This window comes from Quercus suber, unplaced genomic scaffold, assembly GCF_002906115.3.
Source record: "Quercus suber isolate HL8 unplaced genomic scaffold, Cork oak 2.0 scaffold_151, whole genome shotgun sequence".
NCBI classification, from domain to species: Eukaryota; Viridiplantae; Streptophyta; class Magnoliopsida; order Fagales; family Fagaceae; genus Quercus; species Quercus suber.
Genome location: NW_027069612.1, coordinates 1,294,981 through 1,310,697, shown reverse-complemented (window position 1 = coordinate 1,310,697; position 15,717 = coordinate 1,294,981). Strand labels below are relative to the sequence as shown.

The 15,717-nt window shown below is 36.4% G+C and overlaps 1 protein-coding gene and 1 long non-coding RNA gene across 2 annotated transcripts; one reads left to right on the top strand and one right to left on the bottom strand.

Moving 5' to 3' along the window:
- Window positions 1–881: 881 nt before the first annotated feature.
- Window positions 882–4,855, bottom strand: LOC136069101 (uncharacterized). The gene is made up of 2 exons (XR_010630380.1): window positions 4,204–4,855; window positions 882–1,068 (listed from the first exon to the last, which is right to left on the bottom strand). It is a non-coding gene; the product is annotated as an uncharacterized LOC136069101 (long non-coding RNA).
- A 190-nt stretch (window positions 4,856–5,045) lies between these two features.
- LOC112012534 (uncharacterized) lies at window positions 5,046–15,606 on the top strand. The gene is made up of 13 exons (XM_065777215.1): window positions 5,046–5,612; window positions 5,741–5,923; window positions 6,134–6,228; window positions 6,323–7,136; window positions 7,218–7,285; window positions 7,743–7,825; window positions 11,884–11,983; window positions 12,141–12,226; window positions 13,139–13,221; window positions 14,373–14,500; window positions 14,591–14,692; window positions 14,929–15,222; window positions 15,592–15,606. Coding segments are annotated over exons 2-13 (1,869 nt in total). The 5' UTR covers window positions 5,046–5,612; window positions 5,741–5,922.
- The last annotated feature ends 111 nt before the right edge of the window (window positions 15,607–15,717 follow it).

Here is a 15,717-nt window from a genome sequence, read left to right as displayed (position 1 = left end):
TCCGAAGCAAACAAGAATTAGACATAGAAATAATACTGAAAACATCCTTCTTTTTTGTGCGAAAACATCTGAATTCAAACAACTATAAGTGACAAAATATGACAATTAAGATCCACTAAAACCAAGCTTATTCCTTACTGCATTAAAATCATATACATTTTTCCTTATATTGCATTAAGAAGTCTAATGAACCTGCAATAAGTATCCATTTTTAAAGCTGACATTATAGCAACTGTAACCCACAAGTTTTTACTTCAACAAGCTCTGTGAGGTTCATTAGTGTCATAGGCATAGAACAAAATAAAGACAACTAATGGGGATTGATCTGTCAGCAGATCAAACTCCTGAAGCTCTTAACTTGAAAAAGTAATCAAAAGAGTCACAAGATCTTAGTCAATTAGATATCAGTAACTGATAACCTTGTGTAAACTGAATGTACATAGTGGTGTGAAGGATGTAAGGGAGAGACTGTGCAAGCTCATTCATACTGTTATATATCTTATATCAACTTTAATAACAATAATATACTCATAGACTTAAGGGTGAGCAAGGAAGGATGTCTTTGACGGATTTCTTCCATCAGTTCCCAAGCTTTATCAAAATACCGCATCCGCGTAAGGATGTGGAGTGTCTTTTCAAAAGCATCTGGACTTGGACAGAACTGTGAATGATGGAGGTAAAATTTGAAGAATTCAAGTGCTTTGAGACCATTGGAGTGGGCTGCAAAGAGGCGACCAAGAACATTCTCCACAAAGTTGTTGGAAAGTATAGGTGGAGGTGTGTACTGAAGAAGGGTAGGTTGAAGTGGTTGATCAGGAAATGGATGATCATTAATAATTCTGATAATCTTGTTGATTTCACCATTGGTTTCTGAAGATAGATTTGATTGGTTGGATGATTTAAAGGTAACAGTGAGCAAAGAGGCAAGCTTCTGAGGCAACTGGGTATGGTTGGATCTCTTTTGTCTTATCCAGAGGGTCATTCTCTCTTTCCAGAGAGTAAACACAGTGAGTGCAACTCTGCAGACACTTCTATACTCGGTGGCAATGCTTCATTGATCTCAATACCCTTGACATTCAAAGCAAGCCAAGAGTTAGATATAGACATAATACTGGAAATATCCGAAGCAAACAAGAATTAGACATAGAAATAATACTGAAAACATCCTTCTTTTTTGTGCGAAAACATCTGAATTCAAACAACTATAAGTGACAAAATATGACAATTAAGATCCACTAAAACCAAGCTTATTCCTTACTGCATTAAAATCATATACATTTTTCCTTATATTGCATTAAGAAGTCTAATGAACCTGCAATAAGTATCCATTTTTAAAGCTGACATTATAGCAACTGTAACCCACAAGTTTTTACTTCAACAAGCTCTGTGAGGTTCATTAGTGTCATAGGCATAGAACAAAATAAAGACAACTAATGGGGATTGATCTGTCAGCAGATCAAACTCCTGAAGCTCTTAACTTGAAAAAGTAATCAAAAGAGTCACAAGATCTTAGTCAATTAGATATCAGTAACTGATAACCTTGTGTAAACTGAATGTACATAGTGGTGTGAAGGATGTAAGGGAGAGACTGTGCAAGCTCATTCATACTGTTATATATCTTATATCAACTTTAATAACAATAATAATTTTTTTTTTTAAAGTGTACTGTCATAATAATTTTGGTACTTGATTTGTTGACCCCTGTATACTTGCTGTGTACTAGTGTGTCCCTTTTTTTATATCAATAAATCTTATTACTTATAAAAAAAAAAAATTGTACAAATACTTCATGATCAAACCTCCAATATGTTGGTTAAAAACGTGAAATTGAGCCTACCCCAGCTGCAATTCATACTCTAAAGATCAGGCTACAATTTCATTGATGTTCTTTAAGTTTTCAAGCTCATCAAAGTGAGTTTACAATCCAAGCTCAAACTTAAGTTTCCGGCTGAATCAACTGCCAAAACAAATCTTGAGCAATACTACAACACTAAACTTCTAACCCATTTATTTTATTCAGGTGTCATCAATTCTAGTAAGATAATCATTTGAATACCTAACAAACAAAACCTTTTCCTTTTGGGGGTGGAAAAACCTTACATAAGGCTTAATGGATTGAGAAAGCTGTTGTAATACATTGCAATAGTTCACAGAAGTACATATTCATGTGATATTCCTGGCACTCAAATATGATGGATTAGAAAAAATTAACGTGCTCAGTTGATACTTGATAGAGAGAGAAGGAAAAAAGGAGCAAGTTTGCTAATGCACAACTGCATGCTCTACCAAACATGACAGACTCTGACCAAAGAAAAAAAAACACATCTGACATATCCTTTGCACCTTCCTATATATATATATATTATAATTTTATTGAAAAGAAAATGCATTCATGTTCACGATGGTGAACACAGAATTTAAAAGATTACAAAGCAAAGCTAACAAAAGTGTGAAACTCAAAAACAAACGTAGAATTAGTAAAACCCCAAACTCAAACCAGGTACACAGCAATAAGGATTTGAATTGATCAAGATATCTCTCAATATATCCTTATGTGCAAGAACTGCATTCCTTCCACACGAACCACATCAAACATGATGGCACTAAATTCCAAACTACTGAAGAGTACTTCCCAAACCAATTCCCTCCACCCAAATAATAAGCTGAACTCCAAGCTTAGGAAAAAAAAAATCACACACAACGCAAAGCAACATCACAATGAAGCAATAAGCCAATATAAGTGATTCACCATTTCCCCACTAAGCAATAATCCCCACATTTCCGGCGTATTACTAAATATTCCTGCCATGTGCAAATGGAATATGAGGCTCATACATCAACGATTTATTTCTCTCTTTAGTAGATGGGTAATTTGTTCAAAAGAAAAAAAAATCATATGGCAAAAATTACACTTTTATAGTATCCAAATAAGACCTAAAAACTGTGAAGAATTCAAACACGAGACAGTGTAGTGTAGTAATTACCAGTGACGTTGAGCACAAACTTGGAGATTAAGAAGAGCTCCACTTGGATGGAATTCGGTGTGGAAGAGAGATGGAATGAAGTCAGAAAAGGAGGGTGTAAATTTAGAAATTATGAGAGAGAAAAAGTGACACATAGAAACACTTGACAGCACAAAATAATTCTGCCCATTGGAGAGAGAGAGAAGAGACATGAATTTGTGATTTAGCAGAGAGCGCTGGATGAATCGACGGAAGTCGGCGACTAAAAGCACAGAGATGAGTATTGCTTTGTGAGGGAAAGAAGTGAAGAAAAGGCTATTGATCAATTGTTGTGAGAGGAGAGGAGAGGAGACGATGGAGAGAGGTTGGAAAGAGCTGTGATTGTGTTTCTGTAGTTGTGTAGAATTCTGTGAATGATTCCCCTTTGGACCAAAATGTCTTTTTTTCAAAGAAAAAAAAAGATCATTGTCCCCAAGTAATCAGTTTAGGGTAGTTTATTAGTACCACCAAGATTATTTGAATAATGGCAATATCTTCCAAAAAAATCTAAAATGTCCAAAACTACAAATTTTCCTTGGCAACTACTTTATATTTCCGTTTTTTCATTTTTATTTTCATTATACAAAGATGCAGGGATCACAACTTCATCTCCTCAAAATCATTAGCTTGAATAGCCAAGAGCCTTTTGTAGCTCAGAGGCATTGCTTAATCTCCTTTATTAAGGAGAACCCGGGTTCAACTTCCCCCTCCCCACTTGTTGTGAGCTGTAACAAATGATATCAAAAAAAGAAATCATTAGCTTGAATAGCCAAGAGAGCCTTGAACTTAGTGACATTGCCTTGTCTCCTTTATATGGATTCAAATATCCCCTCTCCCACATGTTGTAATAATTGAAATATCCACACAGCAAAGAAAAAAAAAATGATTGGCTTAAATAGTCAAAATTGAAGGTACACAACAGCAGAATACAACTGAATTAACTAAAAATAACACTATATCTGAAGTGAAAGAAGCTATGATACACAATGATGAAGTGGATCTGAAACAATGAAGCTCATATGATATATAGAACCAGTTTCTTTGAGTCTGGATATATCCAAATTAACCATTCCAAGCCCCAACCCCCCCCCCCCAAAAAAAAAAAAAAAAAAAAAACGAGAATCACAGCTTCTCCAACCCAAAGGCCAAAGCCAGAATAAAAATAAATAAATGTAAAGGGCTTGGAAGTAGACATACGGACCTTAGAAAACTGGAGCCTTGCAACGAGAATATATAGAGGTAGAGCAAAAACCCACTGTAGGTATCCGGCGCGGTGGTCGGCGGCGATCTGGGCAATCCGAAGACTCCGGTGCGGCGAGCGGTGGCTATTTTGCACTGTATATATACACACAATATAATTTAACATATACTGTATCATATATCAGTGTATATATAGTTTTATGTTTCAGCAGAGAGAAGAAAACTTAGACGAGGCATGAAAGCAATAGAAGAAGAAAATGGCACTGTAAAACGACGTTGTTTTAGTACTTGATAGTAGGCCTGTTCAGCCACTGCCCGAGACCGACGGAACCGCCCTTCACCGCACCGATCCGCCCGCTCATGAGTCAACAACAGGTTTCAGGCGCGGTGGTCGGCAGAGTTTTCAAGTACCGACGCCGGCGGTGCGGCGAGCGGTGGTGAGTTTTGCACACCGACGAGAACCGCACCGCACCGATATTTTTATATATAAACATAAATGAATATATGTGTGTTTGTGTTTGTGTTTTAGTATAAAAATACTGAGAAAGAGGTGATTTCCCAAGAGAGAGAGGAAGTAGCATACCACACCAGTAGCAGAGAGAGAAAGCGGCGGGTGAAGCTTGAAGGAAGAAGACAACAGGTTTAAGTTGATACGTGTAAAATGATATAGTTTAGCTATTATATAAGAAAAAAAAAAAAAAAAAAAAAATGATACTAAACGGCGCCGTTTTGAACCCAAAATTCATGTTAATATTAACTTCAAAACTACGTCGTTGTTACTATTAGATTTATTTTATATAAAATAGTCAAACGACGTTGTTTTAACTCATTAGGTTTAGGTTAAACTTTTCAATTCTCATTTAGATCAGTCACTCTCTCTTTTCCGCCTCTCCGGCTCTCCCCCTCTCCTCTCTCAAGTCTCATGTGAAACTGAAAACCTGTCTCTCCTCTCCCTCTCCTCCTCCGCCTCTGTGTCCTCCTCCACCTGATTCGCCCTTGAAGTCTTCATTCTTCAAGGCCTAGCAATCTCTCAAATCTCAAGGTTTCAAGGACAATCCCCAGTTACCCAGTACCAAAATTTCTTCAGGATTTGTTTTCTCCCTCCACGTAATTTCCTGCTTATCTTTTCCCATTTCTCAATTTCTTTCCTTCGGCTTTAAAATTGTTTGTTGGGTTCGCTTGGTTTGTTTTCGGCTTCAATTGCCTTTTTTGTGGGTTTGCATAGGCGGCAGTGGGTCTGCCATGGGAAGTTGCCAGTGGTCCGATGGGCTTACCAAGGGAGATGGGTTGCTAAAAGGTTTGGTTGAGAGAGAGAGATAAATTGGGTTTTTAGGTGGCTTTGTTTTCTGCCCTTAGATCTTTCACTTAACACGTGTCTTTCATCGTTTAAAAAATTGGCGAGAACGAGAGGTTAATTTTAATATCAGTTATAAAACGACGTCGTTTTACTATCAGATTTTTTTTTTATTTGATCTCGTTTTACTATCAGATTTAAAAATAATAATAATAATAATAATTTTAAACCCTCCTGCTCTTAGGTTTATTAATACGTTGCCCACCTCTGTCTCTCTCTCTGTGTCGCGCTTCTTGGAGTTTCACCATCTCCACTCTCCTTTTGTCAGAAGAGTTCGTAGTAATAGTATAAAGTATAGAGTAGAGAGCCTCCAACTCCAACTCCATAGCAGTTGTGTTGTCCGCCGCGACTCTCCCATTGCAATCCAGTATGTAACTATGATATGATTTGCCCTTTGTTTGTTTTCTTTTCATCAGTAATCTTAACTTCTTTTTTTAGAGACAAATCTTTTATTATTTCAATCAATCACACTCTCAAATCAATGTATTTTTGTGTGTAACAACATGTTTATGGGTGAGTGACCAATATCTTTATGCGTTCGAACTTGGAAATTAAATAAATAATGATTATGTTGCAGTGACCAAATCAGAAGAGAGATCACGGCGACAAATCCGAAAAGAAGCTCGGTTGGAAAAGAAAGCTCAGATACATGAAGCTCGCCTCCAACATCAGGTCAAACTATATCTATATATTGTTTTGTTTTGTTTTTATAGTTATGGACTCAGATCAAATTTATTTATTTATTTTTATTTTTTGTTTCTTATAGAAAGCTCTAAAGCTTAAGAAAATGTCCAAAAATGTGAATAAATCTTCTGGTAAGATTAAGAAGAATGTAAAAAAGATAGAATTTTTGGCACCAAATGGAAACTCTGAGTCTGAGAGTGGGAGTCAGAGTTTGGAGAAGGAGAAATCTAATTCTAACATCCTGCCAAAGGAAGTTGAAGTTGAGGAGGAGGATAAGCCACTGCGGAAAAGAAAAAAGGGTTCTAAAGGAATATTGAAAAAAAAGACCAAGTTTGAGGAGTATCTTGAAATAGGCATGCACAATTCTGCTCATTTATTAGCAGAAGAGGACTTGGAAATGGAAAGGAAACTTGCCAAGAAACTCAAGGTCAAGGACGGTGGAAAATTAAGGGGAGAGGATGATGGTATCAATTTCTTGTTTGATTCTTCTGGGGAAGAAGAAGAACTCCAACAGTTTTTTGGAAAGAGATCTGAAACTAAGAAACAGAAGAAGAAGAGCATTTCATTGGATCAAGCAGATCACTCTAGTGTTGAAACTGCTTCTGAACCAGTGGAAACATGTGACGTACACATTTTGGAAGAAGTTCCCGATGAGGATGAGGCTTCTTCAAGGAAGAAGCATAAGAAAAGAAAGTTGTTGGTGCAAGAACAAGAAGGTGACATGGGGGTTGATACAGCTGTTGCTACATCCAAGCCGGTCCAGTCTTGTGCTGCCAAAGAAGTTCCTGCTAATGCACCGGCAGGGAAGGGCACTGGAAAATATATCGCTCCTCATTTGAGAGCCCGTGCAGGAAATGAGTCAGAAGAGCATATCCAAATACGTAGACGTGTACGTGGTATGAAATCTATGCTTCCTAAGTTTATTAGGCTCAGCTTCTAATTTTTCTCTAAATTTCTGATATTTACCTTTGTTCCAGGTCTTCTGAACAGGTTATCTGAATCGAACGTGGAATCAATAACGAGTGAAATATCCAATATTCTTCATGTATGCCATTCTTCATATACCTTATTGATTTTATATATTTTGTCTAGATTTTCCCCCATGATGTGTTCTGTATATTCCCAGACCATGGCAAATGGGAATAACAAAAGGAAAATCATATGAACTGCAACTCTTATGACAATAGACTAATTTGTTATGAATGGGTGGTAAACAGTCGAGGTGGGGTTAGCTCTAGGTTCTAATTTCACCAACAAAAATTGGAAGATTGATATCTAGGTCAAAAGGGTTTACATTTTAAACATTTCTGACATCATTTTGTCCAATTTTTTTACCCTTGACTTATAAAAGAAAATTGACCCTTGAGAACTGTCATTGGAAGTTACAGTCTGCAGTTGCTTTACCGTCACTTATTTAATATTTTAGCACCTTGAAACTTACTATTGAACTATTATCTTATCAATTTTTATCATACTGTTCACCTTGTTTCAACCATCTGCAGTCTATTACTCGTGGTGCTGCTTCTCAAATTTTCAGTGAGGAGGTTTTGGCATCTTGTTCTGGAGGTCCTCGTGGCAATGAACAGTTAAGGGTTTATTTATTCTGCTTTGATTCTTTTTATTTACTTACTCACAATCAAAATTTTATTAATTAATTTGTTTTATTTTGTTACTTAAAAATTTTTCATCTGTGTTGGGAATGAATCTATTCAACAGCACTTTGCTTTGCATGCAAATGTGCTCCTCTTTAATTTTCTTTCCACCTGACCTTTAATTGAAATTTTACTACTCTGGTTTAGTAGGTCTTCAAGCCCGCAAAATTGTAATAAACAAATAATTAGAGAGAGAGAAAGAAGGTTGTGTAGGTGGAAGATGGAGCTTGGTAAGTGGTTATGGCACTTTGGGAAGGAAGTTCACAGGTTATGGCATCAGGTTATAGCAACCAAATACGGAGTGGGTGGTGGGGGCTGGTGTACTAGGGATGTTCGAGGGACTCATGGTAGTGGAATTTGGGAGAATATTAGAGCAGGAGATGAGAGTTTCTTTAGACAGGTGGAGTACGTTGTGGGGGAAGGCCATCGTATTCATTTTTGGTACGACCCTTGGAGTGGGCTTGTCCCTCTAAAGGATCTCTATCTGAATCTTTTTGCTTGCTTTGTGTCTAAAGAAGCTTGGATTTTTTATTTGGTTGTTTCTACTTTAGAAGGGGGTAATAGGAATTGGAATTTCCAATTCCGTCGAGCTTTTCATGACAGGGAGATAGAGGGAGTATGTTCTTTGTTTGAGCATCTTTACTCTAATATGCCAAGGGGCGAGGGAAATGATACATTGACTTGGAAGTTGAATCGTTCTGGTGTTTTTGATGTTCATTCTTATTTTAATTTTTTTGACTGTTTCGGATGGTTCTCCTTCTATCTCTTTCCCTTAGAAGAGCATTTGGAGTATAAAGGTACCTAAGAGGGTTTCTTTCTTTTTTGGAAAGCAGCTAGGAGTAGTATTCTTACCATTGATAATCTTGTTCAAAGACGTCTACCTCTAGTTAATTGGTGTTGCATGTGCCGTTGTGATGAGGAAACTGCAAATCATCTTCTACTCCATTGTAAGTTTGCTTATGTTTTGTGGAGTGAAGTTCTTTTGATATTTGGGATCTAGTGGGTGATGCCGAAGGGAATAGCCCCCCTTCTTTTTGGTTGGTGGAATTGGCTGGGGAAGCATTCTTCTAATATTTGGAATATGGTTCCAACTTGTCTTATGAGTTTAATTTGGCGGGAATGTAATAATCGTACTTTTGAAGATGTTGTGAGATCTGTAGAACTTTTGAAGCCTATACTAGTTGGGACTTTATTTCAATGGGTTAGAATTTGGGGTTTTACATAATGTATTTTATTTCTGATTTTCTCCTTTCTGTTCGTATCTCTTATTGAGTTGCTTGTATAAGCTACGGAGTGTTCACCATCGTGAACATGATGTCCTTTTTATGCAATAAATCTTTGATTACTTTTCAAAAAAAAAAAAGTTGGAAGATGGAGGAAGACTGAATTAGAAAATTTATAGGCACAACAAGAAAAACAAACAATTCAAATGGCATAGTCTAGATCCTCACTTCTAGAACTAATGGGCATGACACCAACAACCCTCCTGATTGCTTCATTGGAATCCATCTTTCATTCGAGCAGTGTAGATTAGAAGTTGTAATCCTTGGATTACTTTTTGAAGAACTTGTACTTGGTTAAGATACATCGGTTTCAAGAGGATAGGATGACTTGGATCTTATGTAAGGCTCAGGATTTAACAATTAAAAATTATTATAGAACTTTGTGGATAGGAGGGGATCAGTCTTTCCCTTGGTGAATTGTATGGTGAGTAAAATCTTCCCTGAGATATATATATATATATATATATATATATATTTTATGTGGGTAACAGTGAAGGGCAGGCTATTAACAACTGACAAGTTACAGAAACGAGTTATTGTTATTCCCATCTGGTGTAGCATGTGTAAGTCTGATGAGGAGACAATTGATCATCTATTTCTACATTGTAGTGTAGCTAGAGAGTTATGGGATTTACCATTTTGTCCTCTTGGCATGAATTGGGTGATGCCTGGGTGGGTGTCCAACCTATTTCTAAGTTGGGCTGGTCTTGTAAAAAAAAAAAAACCAGCTGAAAATGCAGAGTGCAATTCTGTCTTGTGTGATGTGGACTTTTTGGAGAGAGGATTTTGTGCATTTTGAAGAACGCTCAGTACGTCAGTTTAAGTCACAGATGGTGGGCAATTATTTGAATGGGATCATGCTGCTTAGCATTCCTCTACCTTTGCATCAGATCTTTTGTCATTTCTGGATAGTTTGTATCTTGGTTTGCATGTTCTTTCATCTTTTTTTTTTCTTTTTCTTTTTCTGTTAGTGTTCCAGAGTATACTCCTTGTGTACTTGGGCCTGGTCCCATATTCTTTCTAATGAACTACTTATTTACTGATTAAAAAAAATCCATTTATTGGTACTGGTATGATATCACCTATTGGTAACGCATTATTCACTACATTGACCTGTTTGATGTTACCCTTACAAGATTGGGTCATATGACAAAAATCTAGTCAACATTGAGCCACCATGGCACTGCATCAGAGGGCTTAGAGTTTCAATTTATCTTCTTGATTTCATGTTGAGAGTTGGGAAAAGCTACCAGAGGTGATGGTAGCAGTGGCATGGCAGTAGTGGTGGTGTGGGCTGTGGGAGTGGTGGCAGAAGCACAAAGGAATGGAGAGGGGTGAGGGCACAAGGGAATGACGAGATATTTTCCGCTTCGCTTAAAGGGAAATCATTTCCGGCCTCTTCGGAGTTATTTTCATTGGCTTTTGAAAGTGTTTTCTGTGGACCAAAATTTTCTACCACACCATTGGCCAGAAAATGTGGAAAACATTGTTCGGAGAATATTTTCAATCGAAATGAACAGAATGTAAAAGTTTAAACTGCGTTTGGCCTGCAATTATATCTTATCCAGCTAAGCTGTGTCAGCTATTTTTAGTTTTCTTAAATTTTTTTCTTTGTTTTGTTGATTTGGCAATAGCTTTTTATAATAAAAAAAAAATATTTCTGTTTTTTTTTTTTTTTTTTTGGTTGATTAAATGATAATCTGTCATTATTCACTACATTGACCTGTTTGATGTTACCCTTACAAGATTGGGTCATATGACAAAAATCTAGTCAACATTGAGCCACCATGGCACTGCATCAGAGGGCTTAGAGTTTCAATTTATCTTCTTGATTTCATGTTGAGAGTTGGGAAAAGCTACCAGAGGTGATGGTAGCAGTGGCATGGCAGTAGTGGTGGTGTGGGCTGTGGGGGTGGTGGCAGAAGCACAAAGGAATGGAGAGGGGTGAGGGCACAAGGGAATGACGAGATATTTTCCGCTTTGCTTAAAGGGAAATCATTTCCGGCCTCTTTGGAGTTATTTTCATTGGCTTTTGAAAGTGTTTTCTGTGGACCAAAATTTTCTACCACACCATTGGCCAGAAAATGTGGAAAACATTGTTAGGAGAATATTTTCAATCGAAATGAACAGAATGTAAAAGTTTAAACTGCTCTTGGCCTGCAATTATATCTTATCCAGCTAAGCTGTGTCAGCTATTTTTAGTTTTCTTAAATTTTTTTCTTTGTTTTGTTGATTTGGCAATAGCTTTTTATAATAAAAAAAAAATGTTTCTGTTCTATTTTTTTTTTGGTTGATAAAATGATAATCTGTTTCTATTCGTAATTGTCTATATGCCGTTGCCTCTAAATTTTATTTCAAAACTGTAGTTAATAATTGTCTTTTTTGAGAAGCTTGTAAGCTTCATTAGTTGAAAGACTTGGATTGCATATGCATCAATTAATTTTGCAGGATGAAGGTCTCTTTGCTAATCAAAAGTCTCTCTCTTAAGGCCCAGTGGAATATTTTGATCCAAAACTTGTATAATTAATGGCACAAGATGGAATTTCATATTCCATTTTGCTGCAATTGTCTTATGTGGATGGAAAATATTTTCACTATGGTTATTAGTCAAATTCTATTAGTCCGTAGGTAAATATAAAATTGGGTCCTTATCATTGTTTCTCGTCCTTATAACTGTCTTAGTAGTTGCTTGTGTGCTCTTTGTGTAGGTATGCTGCTGTTTTTGGTGCTTTTGTTGCTGGGATGGCATGTTTATTTGGAAATGAATTTAGTGCAAAGCTTATGGATTCCCTTGCTAAATGTTTTGAGGTACACCCTATACTCAGAAATTTATTAGATCTTTATTATAGCAGGTTTTATGTTTGGATTCTCAAGATTAATTACTTGAGAAATTTTTGGCTTTAGGTGGCAAAAGACTTTGCTAAGATTTTAGTAACTGTACTGAAATTTCTGTTTTTGCACCCAGGATGAGTACCACAAAGAAGACAATCTTTCTTTGCGAAATATTACTCTTTTGCTCTCCTATTTCTACATTTTTGGAGTTTGCTCAAGGTAGGTAACTTGTGTTTTCCTTGACACTTTGTAGAAATATATTATAGTGAGAAGTAAAATAATTTTTCAAGAACTAAAAGCATATATCATACACTACTTATCAAAAAAAAAAAAAAACCATACACTAGTTAAAGTGGGTTACTGGATGAGACAATAATTTCTGGGCAGCCAAATTTCTGCTCATTAAAACTTTCTAGTACGTATCAAGATTCATGCTTTGTCAAGAATGAAGGGATGAACCATGAACATTTGCAAATGCAATGTTCTTTTGATAATGTGAACATCAGTTGCTTTCCATTCATTAAAATTACTAGGTTATGGGAAGACGTGGTTGTGCGTTCCATGACAGTGATTCCATAATTGCTTCATTTTACTGAAACAGAACAGAAGGAATTGGAAATTATTATGCTTTTCTGTTATACTGTAGCACTACACTTTAGGATGATGTGGCATGATGTAACCAATGAGTTCTACCTCATATGAAACTTTCTTATCGCATAAGAATAGGTGGAAGGTGAGGCCGTGAATTCAAAAATCACTAAGCGCGTGTGTTTTTTAAAAAAAAGAAAAAAGAAAGAAAAATTCATGCTCAGTGCACAATGCTCCTTCTGTGGGGTCTGGGAAAGTGGTTGGTAAACAGCCTTACTCCAAATTTTTTTGGAGGGGTTAATCCTCAAACTCGAAAATGCTCCTAGGTTGCATTAATTAACCATTTTTTTTAGATGATGTGGCATGATGTATCCATGCAGTGAATCCATATTACAAGCAATCTTTGTACAAAGCAGTGGCTGCTTGATGAGTGTATATGTCTTTGCACAGTTCACTGACATCTGTTTCAATTAGTGTCTTTCAATTCTCTCATTGTACATAATGGCTCTATCTAATAGCTATACTTCTGATGATGCTTCCCAGTGATTTGATATACGATTTTCTGCTAACGTTGAGCAAGCGGTTAACAGAGATTGATGTCTCTGTCATCTTGACAACTTTACAATGTAAGCCTCTTTAAAATTTGGTATTTGTTTTTAGCATATGTGGTTTTCATGGCTTTTATAGATTCTTGTCAGAATTCTTCCAACTTTAAGCTTTTAATATCAATGGAGATCCACTTTTTTGCCTAAGCTTGCATATCAAACCAATATATATCATTTCTGTATTAGTATCGGTATTAAATATATTCCATAACCTGTTCATTTTTCTAAGCTTATTAGTAGCTTGATGTTACTGTTCTAGCTTTTTTATAGTATCATGATAGTGCTGGCAAGTCATATCTAATGTGAACCGTGGTTAACTATATAGGCTGTGGCATGAAAATAAGGGCTGATGATCCTGCTGCCATGAAAAATTTTATTCTCAATGTTCAGAATAGGTCCATCTTCGCAGCAACGCGAGGAGCCTCACCAAGGAGATGCAGTACCCCCTCCCCCACCTACCAAACATTATAGGAGACAACATAAACGTAAAATGCATTAGGATGAGCACCCCATCTGCATCAAACGCAAAAGCTGTATCCTTATTATGCCCTTTATATATATATTTTTTTACGTTGAAGGTGCCCTTTATAGAATAAACTTCATGTAAGACTTGTTACTTTAATATAAATAGTCACACCTAGAGTTTACCTTAACAGATTTTTCAGGTTAATAAAATATTCTCAGAGAATGCGTTTGATGCTTAAAATATTTTCACTATGGTTATTAGTCAAATTCTATTAGTCCATAGGTAAATATAAAATTGGGTCCTTATCATTGTTTCTCCTCCTTATAATTGTCTTAATAGTTGCTTGCATGCTCTTTGTGTAGGTATGCTGCTGTTTTTAGTGCTTTTGTTGCTGGGATGGCATGCTTATTTGGAAATGAATTTAGTGCAAAGCTTATGGCTTCCCTTGCTAAATGTTTTGAGGTACACCCTATACTCAGAAATTTATTAGATCTTTATTATAGCAGGTTTTATGTTTGGATTCTCAAGATTAATTACTTGAGAAATTTTTGGCTTTTGGTGGCAAAAGCCTTTGCTAAGATTTTAGTAACTGTACTAAAATTAGTAGCTTGATGTTAGTAGCTTGATGTTACTGTTCTAGCTTTTTTATAGTATCATGATAGTGCTGGCAAGTCATATCTAATGTGACCCGTGGTTAACTATATAGGCTGTGGCATGAAAATAAGGGCTGATGATCCTGCTGCCATGAAAAATTTTATTCTCAATGTTCAGAATAGGGTCAATGAGTTGAAGGTCTCCTCTGGAGATGGCCAGGAAAATATAATTAGCAAAAGGGTAACCTTATGTAACTTTAAGTTTTATTATGAAAAAGGTTCTTTTTGTTATTTCTTTTTCTTTTTGCATATAATTCATGAATTTTTGCAGATGGAATTTATGCTTGAAACCATATGTGACATCAAGAACAACAAGAAAAGAGTTAAAGAGGATCCTGCTCATCACACACGAATAAAGAAGTGGCTGCAAAAGGTCTTGCTATTTTATTTGTTCATTCTTATAACATTTTGTTCATCATGGTGACATGGTCTTTTTCTTTTTATCATTTTCTATCACTTTGTTTTATTTTATTTTGCCAAGAGCCTTTTTTGTTCAATTAGCACCTCACAGTGTTTCGAACAAATTCAAATCCCCCCTTCACATGACTTTTAGTATCCTTTTTTGTGCATGTGTGTGTAATATTGTATGTTTCTTGATTTTTTTTTCAGTTAAGAGTAGAAGGCATTGTAATTAGAGGGCTCAAATGGAGCAAGCTTCTTGATCCTGAGAAGAAGGGCCAATGGTGGTTGTCTGGGGACATGGCTTCCACAATGGACAATGTTGCAGAGATTGCTAGCACAATTGACAAGGAGGTTCTTGAAGCCCAGAAAATGCTGCAGCTTGCTGCTGCACAGCGGATGAATACAGAGGTCCGAAGGCAAATCTTTTGTATAATAATGAGTGGGGAGGACTACATTGATGCATTTGACAAGCTTCTGAGTTTGGATCTACAGGGAAAGCTGGTGGGTGTTCTTCAGGGGGGGGGGGGGGGGGGTTTTTTTTATCCATTTTGATTTGTAAGTTAAATTGCACCTAGTGGGTCTTGAATCCACAACCCCATCCTTCACCTTGCTCTTATAAGGGGAGGAGGTGTCATTTGAGCTAGCCTACCACTAAGGGGGAGGTGGGGAGGTGAGGGTGCCACATTTGCATTTGTTCTCATTATCTTAAATCTCATATGTTCCATGACGGTGTATTGTAAATAAATCTATTAGAAAAGTACACAAAGGGACACAAACCCTAGTACAGGGGAAGCATACAAAGGAAAAACTGAAACAAGAGGGAAAAAAAATCAATTAACATTTAAAATTCAACTGATATAAAAAATCCAGATATTTGTCATGTAATCATTTGTTCAAAGTTGCTTGTCACTGGTGAGCTGCTAGATATTTGGTCCTTTTTCTTTATTAAAGCTTACAAGTTACATGTTTTCTTATGCAATGCAACTAAACCTTCAG